Raw genomic sequence first — 16,422 nt, 5'->3', positions numbered from 1 at the left:
TTAGTGAGCAACTGTATGCCAACAAGAGTTAGAAAACAAACTAAAGAAAACTATGACAAATATAACTGAATAGAAGAAGCTTGGGTATTTAACGACGGAACTAGTCGTTTGATCAATATGGATTCAAGAAGAGGTAAGTCATGGTTATTTGACACTTGACCAATGATGGTAAAATCTTTGTTTTCAATATTTTGTTTGCACATTTTAGCATGAATCCGAATGTTAGAATGTTCAGGGTTGGATATTCTGCAACCAGTTCGATAGCTAACGTCTCTATGGGAATCAATTCTGACCTTTAACAACCTCTTGGTGTTCCTACGTAGGTCCCAGAGCTACACTTTTGGCAATTACTTGTATATTTATATACAGCACCAGAGGACATATAAGGACTCAATCGATCTTTGAAGTGGAAAAGCGAGCCCAATAGTGAGAGGGTTCTTAGGGATTGAGTTTAACTTCCACAGCTGGGAATTGTTGTTGGATAATTTCTGTAAACTTTCTCTTAAGGAAATCTTCATGGAGAAAATGAAAATTCACATAGAATTTTAGTTCAGGAACTTTAAGTGTTTTTTTAATCTGAGCCATCTTGTCATTCAATGATTTATTAAGAAGTTTAAAAAATATTTTGGTGGGGAAACAGTTTTTCGTAAAATATTCACATAAATAAATAATTTCAGTATGGAAAGATTCCCAGCTAGAGGTCAAAATGAATGAAAAATGTAAATGTAAAATAAGTGGAAGATTCAATAAAGTGATACTGAAGGTGAAAATGTGAGTTTAAGAAATTGAATGTATGGTATGTCATTGTATATATGTGTTTAAACATGAAGTAGAACAGGATCACACTATCCCAGCAACTAAACTGGAGACTTGCTTCCAGATATGAAGATTTGACAATGGAAATGGGCCCAACCACATATGAATCTTCAAATATTTCTATTTTAGTTGGAGGGCTGTGCTAAAAAAAGACCTTATGCTGTATACACTAGGCATTAATAAAGAAGCGTCTATGTCGTCCTCCCTTATGGCCTCTACAGTAGTGACAGCAACTTTCTCCTGTATTGCCACTTCTCTATCTAGCTGTACAAACTCTTTAACTTACTGTTGCACCTTCAGGCTGAGTTAGACAAACAATTCTTTCAAACATTACATCATGTATAAGATTCCTTGCAGAAGCATACTATTAAGCAATGTAAAATGTAGCTGTAAACTAAGTGTATAAGTGGAATATTCAATAAATAAAAGTATATCAAGGTCATTAATCCATTTGATTATGATATACAGTACAAATAACTAAAGTATTTTTTTTTTCTTTTTTTTTTGAAAGTCGATAATTTTTTTTCAATAAAGCTAGTCTACCGACTTAAAACGCAAAGTAAAGAGAAATATGAAAAATAACAGAAATGAAAATTATCAGACATATTCAAACCTTTTATATAATATGATCCCTTGACGAGCTAAACCTCAAAGATTTGGAAATCAATTATAATTCTAGGGTTTGTAAATGACAGACACCAAGAACTATGTGAACCTAAAAGAAAGAAAAAGCATTGGGGAGACTTTACTCATCATCATCTCCTACACCTATAAACGCAAAGGGTCTTGGTTAGATTTCGCCAGTCGTCTCTATCTTGAGCTTTTAATTCAATACTTCTCTATTCATCATCTCCTACTTCAAGCTTCATAGTCTAAAGCTTTGTAGGCCTGGGTCATCCAACTTTAGAATCTAGTGCCTTGTGGAGCCCAGTTAAATGTTTGGTGAACTAATGGGAAGTGTAAAGAGTATGCCCAAACAATCTCTATCTACCCTTCACCATGATCTCATCCACATATAGCATTCAAGTACTAATTAAAAGAAAGTAATGAACTTGTATTCTAGTTTATGATGTATAGTACATGTTGTAAGCTGACCAATATCACATTATTATTATACTTGCTAGCCTGCGCAACCCATCAAAAATTACGACTGATTATTTAGACATTGCTATAATCATAGAGGCATAACACTTACGTCAGTGGTTATAAAAGTATATAATACTGTATGCTTATTCTAAAGAGACTGGAGAGAAAGATTGATGAACAAGCAGGATTTAGAAAAAGTAGAAGTTGCACTGACCAAATTTTTATTTTGAGACATTGTACAGCAATAAGTCGAATATAGAAATCCACTTTTGATGGTATTTGTGGACTATGAAAAAGCCTTTGATAGTGTGCACCGACCAATATTGTGGAGAGTCCTGCTTTATTATGGACTTATTCTTAAATGTGTAAATTTGAAGTCTTCATGGGCTTAGCAAGTGCAAACTTAGTGTTAACGGAGTCTTATCAAATGAATGTAAAGTGAACAGCAGAGTACTCCAAGGGAATGTGGTATTACCTATGTTGTTTATCCTCCTCATGGATTTTGTAATGTGTAGAACAGTCGGAGATGATGGAAAATGGTTAGACTGGCTTGGTGATAGGAATTTAGCCGACCTAGAGTATGCTGATAATGTTATCTTCGTTAGCCGAATACCACAGGATTTGCAATGCTTGCTTACCAGAATGCACGAAATATCACACGAGGTTGGGTTCAAGACGAATGGAAGAAAGTCAGAGATGATGAGAATGGAAGATGAAATATCATTGGAAGGAGAAAGGATTGATGAGGTAGAATCATTTAAATACAGTACTTAGGAACTATGATCTCCAATATAGGGTCTTTAGAATTGGAAGTTAGTGAAAGATTGAAAAAAAAGCAAATCAGACAATGGCTAGATTAAGTAAAATCTGGAAATCAAATTGCCTGAAATTACATATAAAAATCAGACTATATTTCAGTTTAGTGAGATCGGTGTTACTGCATGGACATGAGTCATGATATGACAATGGAACAATCTCCAATAGATTTAGTAGATTTTAGAACAAAGCCCTCAGAACTATATTAGGAGTTAAATGCCAGGACAGGATTAGAAATGAAACTATAAAAGAGATTACTCGAGTGCCAGATGTTGATGAGGGTCAGATGGAGATGGTTTGGGCATGCTCTTCGCACTTCCCAAGAGAAATAAGTTCATCAAATGTTCAGCTAGGCTCCACAATGCACTAAAAGAGTTGGAAGACCTAGACCTACATGGCCGAGGACTATGAAGCCTGAAGTAGGCGACGGTGAATGGAGAAGTATTGAATTAAAAGCTCAAGGTAGAGATGACTGGTGAAATGTAACCGAAGCCCTTTCCGTCAATAGGCGTAGGAGATGATGATGATGATGACTTAGATATGCATGCGCACAATATGCATGCGCACAAGCACATCCCTCTCTCAAGTGTTTGACTACTCCCAAAGTTTCCACTGGGGGACGGGGGTCCCCCCATTATCGGTGGAATATATATATATATATATATATATATATATATATATATATATATATATATATATATATATATATATATATATATATATATATATATATATATATATATATATTTCTGAAACTATTCATTTGCAACAGGAACGAGTGTCATTTTCGAAGAGAACGGACCTTTTTCTTTAGAAAAAAATAGTTTTTTCCTAGATTACATTACCCTGTAATACAGTACAATAATACCATATATATATATATATATATATATATATATATATATATATATATATATATATATATATATATATATATATATATATATATATATATATATATATATATATATATATATATATATATATATATATATATATATATATATATATATATATATATATTATTATTGTTTTTTGGGAACAAAGTGTTAATTCCTGAATTATTAACTTCACATGAATAGTTTTCTATGTATTGTAAATTTTCAAAATAGATATAACTTTTAGTACACTAGCTAACCCGTCGCCGTAAATTCAATTTTATAAAGGAAAAAAAGTTCCTTTTTAATGTAGTTTGCTATTTCAACAACATATTTCTCTTGTTATCGTTGCAGTTTGCAAAGGAATGATCAACCAAGTTTTTACCCATTAATAATAAACGTATCTTTGCCTACATTCCTTAAACTTTGGAACAGAAAAATAAAGCGTATTATAACACTCATTATTTATGCATAAACTAAGTTAATTTTAAGATATCTGATAATCTGCGCAAATCAGCTGCTTTTAAGATAATATGTTCTGTGTTACCTGTCCAATGAAAGTATTCAATCCTACATCGCTTTTGTGTGGACTTGGTCGCGACCTGTCACTGCGCAACTTTAACATGATCTTTTTTTTCTATATTCCTGAAAGAAATTGGTAAGCGACATTCTTTCTATGGCATGGTTCCAACAGATATTCCTACTTTTTATATGCCTTAACATTTGTCATAGCAAAAAAATAAAAGAATTAGAAAATTTATATTAAAATCTGGTCTTTTGGAGTTTGACGTATGTGTCATATTCCAATAAATAATCAACCTTGTTTATAATATGTTTAATCTATTTTGAATCTAACATTGATAAATTCCCATAAAGGGAAATCTTGTCATCATCTCCCCATCCCCAAATCCTGCAATAAACATCAGAAAGGATTCGGGATTCGGATCCTATATAGAGACTGAACGTCTAACCTTAGATCATGGCATCTATACAGAACAACAAAAAGCCAAAGCAAAGGAAACAGAGCCAAGTACAAGAGTGACTAGTCCTTAATGTTTACGTGAAGGATCTGTGTGATCGTAGGACCACTAGCTGTCTAGTTTAGTGAAGTGAGGATGACTAAAAGCCGATTATGAGTGATGGCACCCACCACGGGCCAAACAAACACGGCCACAAACCAACCGCAGACTCGCAACGGCACAAAAGTCTACAGAATTGTTGTCCTGGGCGAGGGTGGGGTCGGCAAGTCGGGTGAGTTGTTAGATTTATTCATTAATAGCGATTTTTATTTACCCCTTTTGCTTTGAATATGGTGTTAACGTGACACATTTTGATATATTAGATGCTTAATTTCTTGTTACCAGTTTTTCCCTTCATTCTTTTGTCTCGATGGGAGGGGGTTACTGTGGGCCAACTTGTCATAGGAATTTGTGAAAAATTATAGAATAGTAGGGTAGTTTGTAGCGCTACGGCCAAGCGTCCTAGTTTGCTTATTATCGCTCCGACTGTTATCTTGTATAGAATAAAAACGTTTGGAAATGGTCTACGGATCTTAAATATGTGCTTAAACGCACACCTATGATTTTGCCGAAAACCCTAAATTACCTGAAAATTTGTGGCTCGAGTTCTTACTCCAGCCACGAATCTTCTCGCTCACGTAGTAGGTAAGGGGGGGGGGGGTCCGGAGGGGTGAAGCCCCCCTGGGTAAGGATACGGCTTTTAGCATAGGTTAGGTGGGTTTTTTAAGTTAGCTTCTCCCGCCAAAATCGTTTTTAGAACGACGGCCTCAGTTCAGAATATGCCAGTTTTCTACGAACTCGATTTTAGAATGACGACCACAGTCCACCCCACTCTATAATATTCCCATTTTCTATGAATGAAAACGGATCTGGCCGTCACCCTACAAAGGCTCCCATTATATGTCAGAAATCCATATTTATTAGGTATTTGTTGGGTGACTGCCACAATTAAAAAAGTATGTGTATGTGGTAGGTATTGTCATCAATAACCTTCCAAACTCGGGGCCTTCGTATACAGTATTAGCGGGCAGATCCTCCTGCATGCCAAGAAGAAAAAATGGATTTCATTATAGTTACAGACGTGGAAAGATTTTCTACTGAAAAACAACTTTTTCAGTTAGAAAATGACACGTTTTCTTAAAAACTGACACTTATTTTCACTGCAAGTAAAGAGTGAAATATGTATTTATCCAACAACCAACCTAAACTTCTCCCTAAGTGAACCCGCAACTTGTGTCCTTACCTACTTACCTAATGGAGCCAAACACCCCTTTGTGATGCTCCTTACACTGAAATATTCTTAGTCAGCCTTCATCATTCATATAGGTGGCTGCTATCATATTTACACCCCCAAAACTCCTTAAAATACACAGTGTACCAGTCTTTGTTATTGATGCTAAATTCTAACTTTAGGAGCCTTTGTATATAATCTGCCGGTTTCTTCACATGCTTAGAAAATGGGAATTTTCTTCTCATTTTCTAGTCATGGCTGCTGTATTACTAAAACTGTGACTTTTTCTGCAAATCCTCTACACAAGAACACCATCTAGCCCAAATTACCCGCATCCAACCTAACCTACAAGCCATGTCTTTACCCACTTGCCTAAGGGGGCCTGACACCCTCCAGTGATTCCTCTTATACTACTGTATTCTTAGCATACCTGAATTTTGATTTGTAACCAATTTAGCTCCTAACAGGGGACCTCTATCATATATACATTCCTAGCAGGTGGCCGCTATCATAAATACACTCCTTGCAGGTGGCTGCTATCGTATATACACTCCTAGCAGGGGGTTGCTATCATATATGCACTCCTAGCAGGTGGCTGCTATCATAAGTACACTTAGCAGGTGGCTGCTCTCATATATACACACCTAGCAGGTGGCTGTTATCATATACATACTCCTAGCAGTAAGAACAGTAACAACATTAAAATAAATATTTCCTATAAAAACTTTACTAAAACAAGAGGAAGAGAAATTAGATAGAATAGTGTGCCCGAGTGACCCTCAAGCAAGAGAACTCTAACCCAAGACTGTGGAAGACCATGGTACAAAGGCTATGGCACTACCCAAGACTAGAGAACAATGGTTTGATTTTGGAGTGACCACCTAGAAGAGCTACTTACCTTAGCTAAAGTCTCTTCTACCCTTACCAAGAGGAAAGTAGCCACTGAACAATTACAGTGCAGTAGTTAACCCCTTGGGTGAAGAAGAATTGTTTGGTAATCTCAGTGTTGTCAGGTGAATGAAGTGTATTTACCAGTACAGTATGTTGGTATGCCAAATTAACAATAATTATTTATTGTTCCTACACTTGATACAAAATCCCATTCTTTACTATAGGAGATACTCTAGCACGAGGTGGAAAATATGGCAGAAAAACCTAAACAAGGTCGTTAACGACCGGGCCGGTATTTATCCAACTGTTAGCGGTGGGGGACTGCCGGTCAGTAGCTACTGTTTACCTCCAATCGAATTCTAGCCGTTGTAGTGGTAACACCGCTGCTCCTGCTTTTGTTTGACTGGCAGACTAGCCTTTCTTTATTGTGTTTTTGATTAATTCTGTTTCTTTTTTCTTTGTTAGATGTTATGTCCTCTATTATGAGGAAGTGTCCCGAGGTTCCCCCGAAATCCTGTGGCACCTTTATGTCACCGCCGGAGGTGGATCCTCATTCCCTATGCCCTACGTGCAGAGGTCATAGGTGTTCTGAAGGCTCCCCCTGCCAAGTATGTAGAGAGTGGTCACCCTCTCAGTGGGAAAAGTTCTAGAAGAGGAAGAAGAAGAAATCCAAGAGGGACTCGTTACCTCCAGGTTCGCCGTTGAAAGGTAAGGAGAGACTCCTTACCTCTTCTTCGGCCTCTCGATCTCTTCCTTGCCTCCCTCCTCTGGGGGGAAGTCGAGGAAGAGTGGCACCATTGATTTAACCCCCATTTCTCTCGGTCAGGCGGGTCATGTTGCCTCCCCCAGTGGGGCAATATTTTCTGGCACCGGGAATGACTCTGTTACCGCTTCCATTCCAGATCATGTACGAGCAGTATGGCCTGCCCTTGGACTTCCTGGTTCTCCTTCGGAGGAAGTTTGGAACCAGTTCCTCGCAGGCAATATATTGCCTCAGGTCCCTTCTGTTTTGGAACCCTCAGGAGTTTCGGACCTCGCCTACCTCACGTCAACTCAGTCGGCGCCCATGGAAGTTTTAGTGGATATAGTAACTTCAGCTCCTGCGGCGCCTACTTCGCACGCTTTGCGTTTCTACAAAATCACAACGTCGCAAGCGCAAACATCGCAGTACCTCCTCCTCCTCCTCCTCGGATAGGAGGGAGAGAGAGAAGATGAAAAGGAGAGCTCACTCTTCGCCCAGACGTTCTCGCCGGAGAGACAGGCGACATAGGAAGAGACATCAGTGTTCTCGCTCTTCCTCGCCTTCTGTCTCTTCACGAGATGTCTCGCTGCAAGACTATAAGCGCTCTCGTCACAAACCTAAGAAGAGGGCTTCCTCTCCTCATTGTTCTGCCTTGCTATCGTCTTCCTCTTGCTAGGGATCATCCAAGTGGTATAGGCGCTTCAAGAAAAAGAGTGCTACGTTACGTTCTCGCTCTTCGTCACAATAAGAGAAGAGAAGCTCTTCCCATGATTTTTCATCCTGGTACGGCCAAGGGCAAAGCGCGCCCTAACCTCGATCCCTCTCCTTCACATATTAGTTTGAGGATCTCCGATTGCTTTTGGAAAGGGAGAAAGAGAACTTCTCCTCACCTCCGCTACGTGTCATCAGAAAGAGCGCTCTTGCCCTTCAACTTCCTGATCGCGCAAGTCTCCAGTCATACTCTCGCGCGGTCAATCACCCTGCCCTCATGTTTCAGACTGGACAACTCCCGTTCCCTTGCTCCCTAATAAGTTATGGAATACAAGCCTCCTGAGAACCTCGGAAGAAGACGCAGGGGTTCTACCCTTCTTGTCCTCTGTTGAGAGCAGAGGGAAAAGGCCAGATCGCTGATAAATTCAACCTCTTCTACCTCGGTCTTCAGACCCTTCAAAGAGAGGAATCTCTACGAATCCTACTAAGACAGTACCGATAATTCGGTCACCTTCTCTTAGACTGTCGACCTCCACGAAAGGTCAGGCGCTGGCGGCGCCAGTATCCAGCGCTCAGCCTTCCCTTGTAACAACGGCAATATGGTCTCCTACTTCGCCATTACCTCCAGGTAGACTGACTTCTATCGCTCTTCCTCCTGTAATAACTCGCGAGGAATTAGCGCTGCCTGAGGATTCCTCGGAAGAGCAACCATCAAAGGACTTAGAGTCCTCCTATTTGAGGGCTCTAAGAACTGTGTAATATCTCAGGCCTTGGCGATCTACATCTGTCTCCTCGACATACTGATGCTCCAGCTTTAGACAGACTATGTCGTCCTCCACCAAACCCCTAAGACCAGAATTGAAATTCCCTGGTCTGTTCACACTGCAGGCCGTCTGAGCAAGGTCTCGCTGGTCTCTTCTTCGGGGAAACTTGGTAGCACTCATAAAGAAGCAAGGAGGCCTGAGATCAAGGGAACTGTGCGACCTCACAGGTCAAATCGTGGAATGGACCGAAAAGAACCACATTCTGTTCACAGCCAGGTTCATTCTGGGAAAGAGAAAAATCCTGGCTGACGGCCTCAGCAAGACAGGGCAAGTAGTAGAGTCGGAATGGTCTCTTCATCCGCAAGTGGCACGGGAGATTCTCCAGCTATGGGGCTCCCCGGTGATAGACCTGTTCGCCACAAGGCTCAATGCACAGCTAGCCGTATTCTGTTCCCCGGTACCAGACCCGACAGCAGCATTAGAGGACGCTTTCCAACACTTGTGGGACAGTCTCGACGTATACGCCTTCGCCCCTTTTGGGATCATCAGGCAGGTGCTTAACAGGCCTAAGGCAGTCGAGGTCTACAAAGATGACTTTGGTAGTGCCCTGGTGGCTGGAGAGGGAGTGGTTCGCGGATCTATAGGACCTGTCCACCCTTCCTCCGTGGCCCCTTCCAGCAAGAGACCTACTACGACAGCCACACTGCCGAAGGCTACACAGAAACCCCCAGAGCCTGAGGCTACATGCATGGAGGTTATCAAGCGCCTACTAAGGAAAGAGGGATTCTCGGAGAAGACTGCTTCCAGGATGTCAGGGTATCTCCGGAAGTCCTCGTGTGTAGTGTACCAGGCCAAGTGGGCCACTTTTGTAAAATGGTGTGCCACACAGAACCTGCGGCCCTTAGACGCGTCGGTCTACAATATTGCAGACTTCCTGGTTCACCTGAGGGACGACCTAGGAGTCTCCATTCCAGCCATCAAAGGAGTCCGTGCGGCACTGGGACAGGTTTTCCAACTCAGGGGCATCAACCTGGGGGCTTCTCGCCACATCTCCATGCTCATCAGAAGTTTCGAACAGTCTTGTTCCCCATGCTCCTCAAGGGTTCCTCAGTGGGACATAGCCAAGCTCCTCAGGGCTCTTTCTAGGCCTCCCTTTGAACCACTTAAGGACATCCTAGACAAAGATCTCACCCTCAAAGCTGTGTTCTTACTAGCTCTAGCCTCAGCTAACCGGGTGAGTGAACTCCAAGGCTTGTCCTTCGAAGTCTCGCACTCGAAAGGGTGGAAGGATATGTCGTTTAAGTTCTTGCTGGATTTCGTGGCCAAGACCCAGAACCCAGCAGTTGCGGGTCCTAGGTTCAAGGAATTCTCTATTCCAGCAATTCCTCGTTCTGACAACCCGGAGGACCTGCTTTTGTGCCCTGTGAGGACAATCAGGAAATATCTCAGTAGAATATCCAAACTCAGACCAGCTATCAAAAGTTTGTTTGTATCTTCAGGCCCAGTCAAGAAAGCGGTTTCTAAGAACACTATATCTTTCTGGCTCCGGCAGGTTATCAAAAGAGCGTATGACAGTGAGGGTTCCACGGTCCCTGGGATCCCGCGTCCCCATGGTATTAGGGGCCTTAGCACTTCCTTGACTTTTGACACCAACATGGCAGTGGGCCAAATCTTACAAGCGGGTACTTGGGCCAGACAATTCACCTTTACAGCCCACTACCTGAGAGATTGTATGAGAAAGTCCCTGGATGCCTTCTCCATTGGGCCAGTAAGGTAGCCCGTGGGAAGTAATCGCAAGCGACACAAGTTCCTCCTTACTCCCCCCCTTCCTTGCTACCATCTCCCTTCTCCCCCCTTTTCCTATCCTCCTTCCATGTGAGAGATGGACGTTGTGGGAAACCATGTCCGGATTATATATAAAGGTGAGTTCTACATAAGGTAGACTTTTGCGTGCTTTCCCCTACTCCCCTACCCCTCCTATCTAGGTCTCATGCCCCAGGATGATATGGGATATTCCCGCCTGTAAGCCACTCCCTCCTCCTAAAGTATAAGTTTCCTAAGAAAGTAGTTCGAGGTAAGTACTCTGTGTTAGAACAAATCACAAATTTTAGGTAATTTGTATTTTTCCTAACAGTACTTACCTCAAACTACTTTCGGGTTATGGCCCAGCCATCCGGCCCTGAGTATCTTACAGGAGTTCGAGGAGGACTTAAACATACGCTTACTGACGATTCAAACTAGCAGCGCTGCCTCGCGCGCTGACCCCGGGTCACCCCGGGGCGAGTATCCTTCCACCCCGGAGCGCCCCAACAAGGTAACGGAGAAAGGGGGAACTACGCAAAATTCTTGGTCGGTTAATGGGGAGATCCCAGATCCTCCTAAGAAAGTAGTTCGAGGTAAGTACTGTTAGGAAAAATACAAATGACCTAAAATTTGTGATATTGAAAATGGGATTATGTTAATCTTTTCTACAGCACCTCATATTCATCATCTTTACCGTGCCTGGGAAATTCGCCATTGTTGTTTCTCAAAGGGTCATAGGCCATTACCCCTTGACATCAATACTCTTATTCTTATTCTACATGAAAAATATTTTATAGACTAGGCATGAGCAAGAATTCTTTTGATAAGAACACTCCCTTGCCAGTATGCCCAAGGCCTTTCAAAGTTCCTCTAAACAGCTTTTTTTTTTGTGTATATAAGTAAGAAATAAAATCCCTTGTGTTGTGACAAAGTTTATTATGAACCTCTGGGAATTTTAGGTTCACTAGACTGTTCAGGACTAATAAAAAAATTAACTAATTCTGTCTCACATGGGTATATAGCTATCTTTACACGAACCATTACATTTTATTCATAATTGTGAAAGCCATAAGATGAAATAGATAATTGAGGAAATGCTTAGTCAGCCATGATGCCACATACTACTGATTATGTGGAAAGTGAGTAACTTATTTTTCAACTTATAGTGTTCTGGCAGATGTTTAGTTTTGGCAACCTTTGGCATAGACTACACTTATCCGGAATACAGATGCAGGAAATGTTGTTAATGCATGGTTGAACTGATATACTTAGTCATACAAGTTGCATTGATAAATAAGCTGTGGTTAGTATGCCGTTGGATAAATCCATTAGAAAGTAGGAAAGTATGTCAAAAGAGAGGGTGGTTACTGAAAATATGTTTGAAAGAACGATTAATCAAGTTACTATTTCTGAAAGTTATTTTGAATTGGCTTTTAATTTTTCCTTTTGGCAATATTAAGAAATATTTAGAGTACAGTATGGTTTGTTTTATATATCTAAATTTCCTATTCTATTTCAGCTCTGACACTTCAGTTTGTGAGTCATAGCTTCTTGGAGTATCATGATCCAACAATTGGTGAGTAGCTCATTTGCTTAATATGACACCATAATTTTGTTTTCTATAAAGTATAGTACAAATTTTATTAACATTATTATATTGATAATGAATTTATACAGTCTAATCTCAATATAGAAATATTGTACTGTATGTAAACCCAGTAGTCTATTTAATATCCTTTTATATTTTCAAAATGGTATTATTTTGTTATCTTTGTACTGTATTGCAGAGGATGCATACCAACAGCAGGCTGTTATTGATGGGGAAGCAGCCATCCTTGATATCCTGGATACTGCAGGCCAGGTTAGAGTGATTTGTGTGTTCTTGCTAAATCATGTGGCGCAATTTTAAATATTAAACTTAGCCGGTGAATATATAATAGCTGACGTCTCCGACGGCTCGACAGATTCCAAAAACTCGCGAGCGATCGCCGTGAAGGTTGCGGGTGTGACCACCAGTGCTGACTATCGGCCAGATACCGCATATACTTGTCAATTTCTCCAGTTCTTCTCTGTCGGTCTTGTCGACAAGTTGGTTCCGCTCGCTTTATGTCCTCGAGTTTTCGACCGAATTGGTGAAGTACTTGGTTTTGGTTTTATTGCTTTCGCCGTGTTGGATTATTCAATTCTATCTTCAAAAGAAATGCTTTTGAAAGGAGAGGAAAAGTGTTTTGCCCTTGCTTTTTTTTAATCTCTGGTTTTTCCATAGAGAAAAGATGGCCGACCCTTCCCTCAGTGTACGGAAGTGTGTTAAAGGCTTTTAGTAATTATTTTATCACTTTATAAATTATTGTTGATATTTATAGATTTACCTCTATATATTTTATATTTTATATCTCACCCGCCTTTATTAGGCCTCTTCGATTAGCTTTCCATTTATACTAAACATCAAGATAAATTTTATGTTTTTGTTTATATGCGGCCTTTACCTATTCTATGTAGGCGGTCCTAACTTGGAAAACGAAGTTAAACAACGTTGAGCCCATTCAACTTTTATTTTTGTTTAGTTTAAAACAGTTGCTCTGTAAGAGTGATGAAATGAATATTTTTTAGAAAATATTTTAAGAAATATATTCTTTGAATAGTCTTTGTGCTGTTTTTTCAAAGATGAACTAACGTTTGGTTTATTTATGCTACGCAGTTTGCGCTCTATCGTTACGATAGAGAAAGAGAGAATCACGGTTTCACTTTGCAGAAAGAGTAAATCGATTTTGACGTTTGGTTCATTCTTCTTTCAAACTGAAGTGTTTTAGATACTAATTTAAAGGAACTTGTTAATTTTCAATTTCTTAGTCCTTTCAGTTTTTTCCTTTAGTCAAATAACCTGTTATTGACGAAGGGTGAGTGGGCCATTCTCTTGTGAGTGACGAGAGAGAGAGAGAGAGAGAGAGAGAGAGAGAGAGAGAGAGAGAGAGAGAGAGAGAGAGAGAGAGAGACGGAGAGAGAGAGAGAGAACGATCCGATCTTTATTCTCGTCCCAAGTCTCTGTACAAGGAGTTTGGGAGCGAGTAACGTTGTTCTCGATTCAGTTTTTTTTTTTACTCTCGTCCCAAGTCTCTGTACGGGGAGAGAGGATAAAACGTTTTAGTTTTTATTCTCGTCCCAAGGCACTGTACAGTGAGAGATTGAAAACGTAGTCCGTAGGGAACTAGTGTTTAGTCTCCTCCCCAGTCACTGATCTTTTTAACTTCATATTTTTAAATATTTAACTTAGCCGGTGAATATATAATAGCTGCAACTCTGTTGCTCGACAGACAAAAAACAGTAAAAACTCGCCAGCGATCGCTATACAGGTTGCGGGTGTGCCCACCAGCGCCAACTGTCGGCCAGATACCACTCTCGATGTAAACAAAGACTCAATTTCTTCTCTGTCGACGTGTCGACAAGACGTACTTTACTCGCTGTTGAAACCTGGAGTTTTTCCCATCATATTTGGTGAAGTACTTTAATTTGGTTTGAGCTTTCGCAGTACAGGTGTTTTTCTTCAAATAAATCCTTGAACTCTTTTTTTGGATCGGATTAATTGTTGATGACTTAGATCGTTTTTTTGAATTTTCCCTTGACCAATTCAAAATGGCTGACCTTTCACAAGTTCCCAAGTTCAGAAAATGTAATGCTAGGGACTGTCATAGGCGTCTTCCAAAGGCTTCTCTCGACCCTCACACTGTTTGTTCCAATTGCCGGGGTAAAACCTGTCAATTGGAAGATCGGTGTGAGGAATGCGTGGGCCTTTCGGAATTCGATTTTATCGAATTTGAGAAGTATACACGCAGACTAGAGAGAGATAGGGTAAGGAGAAGCTCTTTTAGGTCAGTAGATTTTTCCTCTCCACATGCCCCTGAACCTAATCCTTCCCCTGTAGTGGTTGTTCCTAACCCCCCTCCTAGCACTCAGGAACCATCGATGGCAGACATGATGCGTGCTATCCATGCCTTGGGGGAGAGAGTTGAGGCCCTTGCAAGTGACCGCAATCAACTCATGGCGGACGTTAAGGAACTAAAGTGCCAAAGTGCCGCGGGAAGTGTTAAAGTGCCTAGTGTTTCTCAAAGTGTTGTGAACAGTGTTGCGCTTGAGGGTTCGTCTGTTCGTGCCTGTCGTCCTCCTAGTCCGGGACCTCTTGCAAGCTCCCAAGCCCAGGGGAGAAGCAATGTCGTACGACTCATGGGTTCGAGAGGCCTTGATCAGCGAACAGACGTTCCCTCTATGGTATCAGGCGTATCTCCCCAAGATCGCCCCTACCAACGTAAGACGAGAGAGCCCGTTTTTACCTCGTCGTCCGAAGGTGTTTCTCGTAAGAAACCTTGGACCAAGGTCTCACGACCGTTGAAGCGTAAGTCGGTCCCTTCAGGACAAGTCCAACGTCCCGGTTGTAGCCACTGGGTCAGTTCGGACTCGTTGCCGTCATCTGATGACTGCTCGCCACCTAAGAGAGGCAAAGCGGTGCCGCCTCAGTCACTCACCCCGTCTGTTGCCGCACCTGCTGCCGTAGACCCTAAATGGGTGTTGCTGCAGGACATGCAGTCCTAGCTTGCGTCCTTGATGGAGGACTTCAATGCGGAGAAGGTTGCTGCTGAACCTTCTGGCCAACAACCATCCAAGCGGTCTGTTGTGCGTCCTGTTGACGCTGAGGTAACTTTCTCGCGTCTACCAGTTGGGATTGTACCTCCACCGATGCGACCCAGTGTGGGTTGCCAGCCACACGTTGACGTTAGGCGACGCACGGAGGTGGTTGTTGACGTTCAGGACGTTCAACAACCATCAGAGGTGACTTGTTTTGACGCGGTGCGTCAACCTCCGCAACCCGGTATGGTGTTGACTGCACAACCCAGACGGTCTAAACAGTCTCGGGTGGACGCTGTGCGTCCTCGCGCACCCATGGTTGTTGACAGTTCACAGACTGTGCAGCAGTTCCATGACGCTGCGTCCGGCTCCGTCACGCATGCACCCGTGCGACCGGACTCAGCGAGCCAAACGTTGCCCACTCCTTTGCCGTTTCCTCATCAGTTTTCGGATGAGGAACTATCAGATGAGGACGTTGCTGAACCACAAGAGGATCAACCTTCAGAACTTGACGAGCCTAAGGCAACTCAACCATCATTGGACTTTAGAAAAGTCATGGCTGTATTTAAGGAGTTGTTCCCTGACCACTTTGTTTCTGTGGCTCCTCGTTCGCCGCCGTCAGAGTTTGTATTAGGCGTGCCTGCTACCGCACCTGCCTTTACTAAACTCGTTCTCTCTCGCTCATCCAAAAGAGCTTTGCGGCTGTTGGGAGATTGGTTAGAGACTAAGAAGAGTTTAGGAAAGACAGCATTTGCCTTTCCCCCATCTAAACTCTCGTCTAGATCGAGCGTCTGGTATGCCACGGGAGAAGTTCTCGGCTTGGGAGTTCCTGCCTCTGCCCAGGGCGACTTCTCAAGTCTTGTAGACTCTCCCCGCCGCCTTGCCATGAGACGCTCGAAGATTTGTTGGTCACCATCGGACCTGGACCACCTTCTTAAAGGTATATTTAGGGCTTTCGAAGTCTTTAACTTCCTAGACTGGTGCTTAGGAGCCCTGAGCAGGAAAATCTCTTCTGCAGATAAGGATGTTTCCTTGCTCATTATGTCCT

General features: G+C 41.8%; 1 protein-coding gene across 1 annotated transcript in view; it reads left to right on the top strand.

Annotated features, from left to right (window-relative positions):
• Window positions 1–4,592: 4,592 nt before the first annotated feature.
• Window positions 4,593–16,422, top strand: part of LOC137620799 (GTP-binding protein Rit2-like) — a 50,898-nt gene continuing 39,068 nt past the window's right edge. Inside the window, exons 1-3 of the mRNA XM_068351245.1 lie at window positions 4,593–4,847; window positions 12,277–12,333; window positions 12,545–12,618. Coding sequence (XP_068207346.1) covers window positions 4,736–4,847; window positions 12,277–12,333; window positions 12,545–12,618 — 243 coding nt within the window. The 5' untranslated portion in view covers window positions 4,593–4,735. The remainder of the gene's footprint in view (window positions 4,848–12,276; window positions 12,334–12,544; window positions 12,619–16,422) is intronic.

This window comes from Palaemon carinicauda, chromosome 27, assembly GCF_036898095.1.
Source record: "Palaemon carinicauda isolate YSFRI2023 chromosome 27, ASM3689809v2, whole genome shotgun sequence".
Taxonomy (NCBI): Eukaryota; Metazoa; Arthropoda; class Malacostraca; order Decapoda; family Palaemonidae; genus Palaemon; species Palaemon carinicauda.
The sequence above is the reverse complement of the archived record's forward strand: the minus strand, read 5'-3'. Positions and strand labels throughout refer to the sequence as shown.